The 3,407-nt window shown below is 57.9% G+C and overlaps 1 protein-coding gene across 1 annotated transcript; it reads left to right on the forward strand.

The window, feature by feature from the left end:
* Positions 1–394: 394 nt before the first annotated feature.
* JKF63_01239 (uncharacterized protein) lies at positions 395–2,290 on the forward strand (the record flags this gene model as incomplete). Its single annotated transcript, XM_067897287.1, has 1 exon — positions 395–2,290. The coding sequence occupies one exon, from the start codon at positions 395–397 to the stop codon at positions 2,288–2,290; it is 1,896 nt and encodes a 631-aa protein (XP_067753444.1).
* Positions 2,291–3,407: the final 1,117 nt, after the last annotated feature.

Raw genomic sequence — 3,407 nt, forward strand, 5'->3', positions numbered from 1 at the left:
AGAGTCGAAGACGTCTACAGTGAGCGGGGTGTCCATCTTATCCAACCTTTTGGTCCAGCCGCCCCTATGCAGGTCAAGGCCACGGGGTGCAAGCAGCGGGTCTTTCGGGTCTCGGGAAACAATTGGAATGGCGTTATCCACCAGCCAAACGCGCAGTGCCAACTTTACAATTGCTATTCCCGCACCGAGTGGAGAAAGCCTCCTTAGTGCTTGTTCATCGTACGCTGCGCCACACCGAAGGAGTGGGGCATCCCCGCCCGCGCGTGGGAATGAGCCCCCCGACCGCCTTTACCCCTCCAGTACTCCCGCTGCGCCACCCATTTACCCGCCATGCCTCTCTCCACAGTCCCGGAACAACACTCCCACCTCCACCATCACTCCCATCACAAAAACGATGAGCAGCGGAGATGGATCGAATGGTGCGTTGGCACCCTTTAAGCTTTCTTCTTGGCACTGCATCAGTGCAGCCCCTGCTACTCGTACAACACCCAGTGTGGATGTAGCGAAGGGTGCCCCAGAGCTGGCCGCCGCAACAGCACGCGGGCCCGCACCGACGTCTGTCGCATCAGTCATTGACATTCGAAATGGGCCAACACCGCCAAATGGATTTCTTCCTCTGCTGAACGTTCCCCATATGCAGTCACGCACCGCGATGCCGCCGATAGCGAAGAACGATAGCGTGGCGAGCATCGTGGCTGTATCCGACGAAGCCTCCTCATCTTCACGGGCACCTTGCCACCAACCGCGTCCCCCACCACCACGACATCCGGGACCTACTTCGATAGTTAAAGGGTCGTCGTCGTCGTCGACGTCGTCTGACCGTGCCCCATCTTCCACTGCGGTGCTGGCAGAGCCGCTCTCCGAAATGCAACTCCATCGCGCACCAATTCCGCTGCGAAATTTTGGCGCAACATGTTATCTCAACTCCATTGTTCAGTGCCTCGTGTGTACCCCTGGCTTCTTGCACGCCCTGGAAAATGAGCGTCGACGCATTGCGTCCGAATCGGCAGAAAAGCGTTGCTCTTCGAGGAACCGAGCTCCCGGTGACGCCCACGAGCGCAGCTGTGCTGATCGCCACGCCCCGGCAACCTCTTTGCTGATCCATTTGGGCACTGCACACCCCGCGCACCACCACCCCGTTCAGCAGCTGCTGCTCAGCCTCAAGTTAGCTTGCGCGGAGTTCAACGATGAGTTCTCGTCCAATGGCCAGAACGATGCGCATGAGCTCCTCATCACACTGTTGGGGGTAATCGACAGGGAAGTGTGCCGCAGCAAACCGGGTATCTACGAAGCGTTCAAAGACCTTGAGAACGAAAAAAAGAGTGAGGCCTATGCAAGGTGGGTTTACCGACTCCAGCAGGAGAACAACTCCGCCGTGTACGACTTTTTTGGCGGTATCACCGGCTGCACCATCAAATGCGAAAGTTGCAACCTCAGTTCTTATCGCTTCGAGGCCACTCTAGACATTTCGCTGCCTGTAACGTACCGTACCCGTCCGCGCGGCGCAAACGGTACCACCGGGTTGTCCGGGAAGGCTTCCAACAATGCCACCGAGGCTGAATGCGTCGCCACGGTTGACGAGCTACTCCGCGATCTTTTCTTGAGTGAGCGTGGAGAGTTCCTGAGTGGTCCGATGCAGGTGACATGCGATCGCTGCAAAAAGTTACGTGACAAAACAATCTGGTCCTCGATGGAGCAGTGGCCGCCAATCCTGGTGCTTCATCTCAAGCGCTTTGACAACGCCGGAGTCAAGAATGGGGCGGCGGTTGTGTTTCCCTACACGTTTAGTCCATGCAGACGCGTCAAGTATCAGCTTTACGCTGTGTGCTGCCACCGCGGAACGTCCTCCTTTGGGCACTACACGTCGTACACGTACGTGGAGAGGAAAGATGCGCCAGCCGCGCCACGCGGAGATCCTGTTTCATCTGCGGCACTTTCAGATCGGACAGAAGGTTCCGTAAATAGCTCGAACCGGGACCAAAGGACAAACGTGGAGGGGTGTCACCAAAGCGGTCGAATCGGTGCCTCGGGTGCTCGTGAAGGTTCGTGTAGAGGCAAAGGCGGTGATGGCGCGCCGGGAGGAGGAAACCGTGGCCACAATGAAACCAACATAGTCAATGGCAGGGATCGGGCGATTTCTGCGGGCAACACGACGAGAACTGGTAAGTGGTACCTCTGCAACGACCAAAAAATCATGGAAGTGACGGCAGCAGACGTTCTCTCCATGACGAAGGAGGTGTACATTCTTTTCTACCGGCAAGTCGATGGGGGTTTTGGAACGACTCTCTGAGTGCCCCCAACATGAGTGAAGTGCCAGTACACACTAACCTTCAACATCTTTTTTTTTTCTCCGGAACAGTGAGCCCTTTCGAGTTGTCACCATTGCGAGTCCCCCTGTTGTGGGGGACGTTTTGTTTAGGCCAAGTGTTAGTGCGGGCTAACCCACATGTTGCGTCGGAGAAGCGTCGTTAGCAGCTCCGTGGGAACGTGCAGAGAACACATTTTGTCGTCCGATATGATAGCACGCTTTCCGTGTCGACGGAGTAGGGGACGGGCGGGCGGGGGGTTGTGAGGAAAGTCTGGGCTGGCCCTATGCCCAACAAATGCGCGTGATCACCGTTACACCTGTCGAAGGTTATGACAAACTGTGGTCAAGGATTCCAGGAAAAGAAAATAGACGCCTGCGCCTACACGTTGGGCAACTTGTGCTGCATGCGGTGGATGTACAGCGGGCCGGGCGACAACGGCAAATGTGGGGTCGAGCTTGCTACTTGCAGGTCAGCAATACAAATATGGTTTCTGCCCAAAAACAATGTCGTTTTTATGCCCCACAGGCCAGTAAGGCACACTCTTTGCCTGACTCCCATCGCCCCGGTGGTTCCAGGATATTAAAAAAAAAGAGTGCCGCGGTGACGTCTTTGTGAACGACGTGCCACATGCTGTTTGTGCATCATCGACTGGCGCTCGACACATGCCCTGTTGCGGAAGGCGTCCCCGGCAGCCATGCTCTTGCTGCCAGGTGCAGAGAGCGGCGTCTTCCTTCCTCCTCCTCGTCCTAGCCCTCCGGCGCCGCACACGCGAGGAGGCCATCGAGACCCCCCCCCCCCCTCCCCCCCTAAGCCTCTCCCGTCGTACAATCACACCCCTGTGGCTGTGAGTAGCGGGTGCGGAGAGCTGCACGCCGCTGGCCAGCCAAGGTGTACATGTGCGTGGCATGTGTGGGATGTCCCACATCCGACCGTGTGGGCTGCTGTGGCACCGGGTGCAGGGGGGAGGGCGGTTGGGCGGGCGGGGCGGCCTTGAGAACTCGTTGAGGTACAGCATGGTGTCGCGTGGACTAGCACGCGGGGAACCTTCAGAGCACCTCATGACGTGCCCCGGCATGGGGCGGCCCTGCGGAGCGCCTG

This window comes from Porcisia hertigi, chromosome 35, assembly GCF_017918235.1.
Source record: "Porcisia hertigi strain C119 chromosome 35, whole genome shotgun sequence".
Taxonomy (NCBI): Eukaryota; Euglenozoa; class Kinetoplastea; order Trypanosomatida; family Trypanosomatidae; genus Porcisia; species Porcisia hertigi.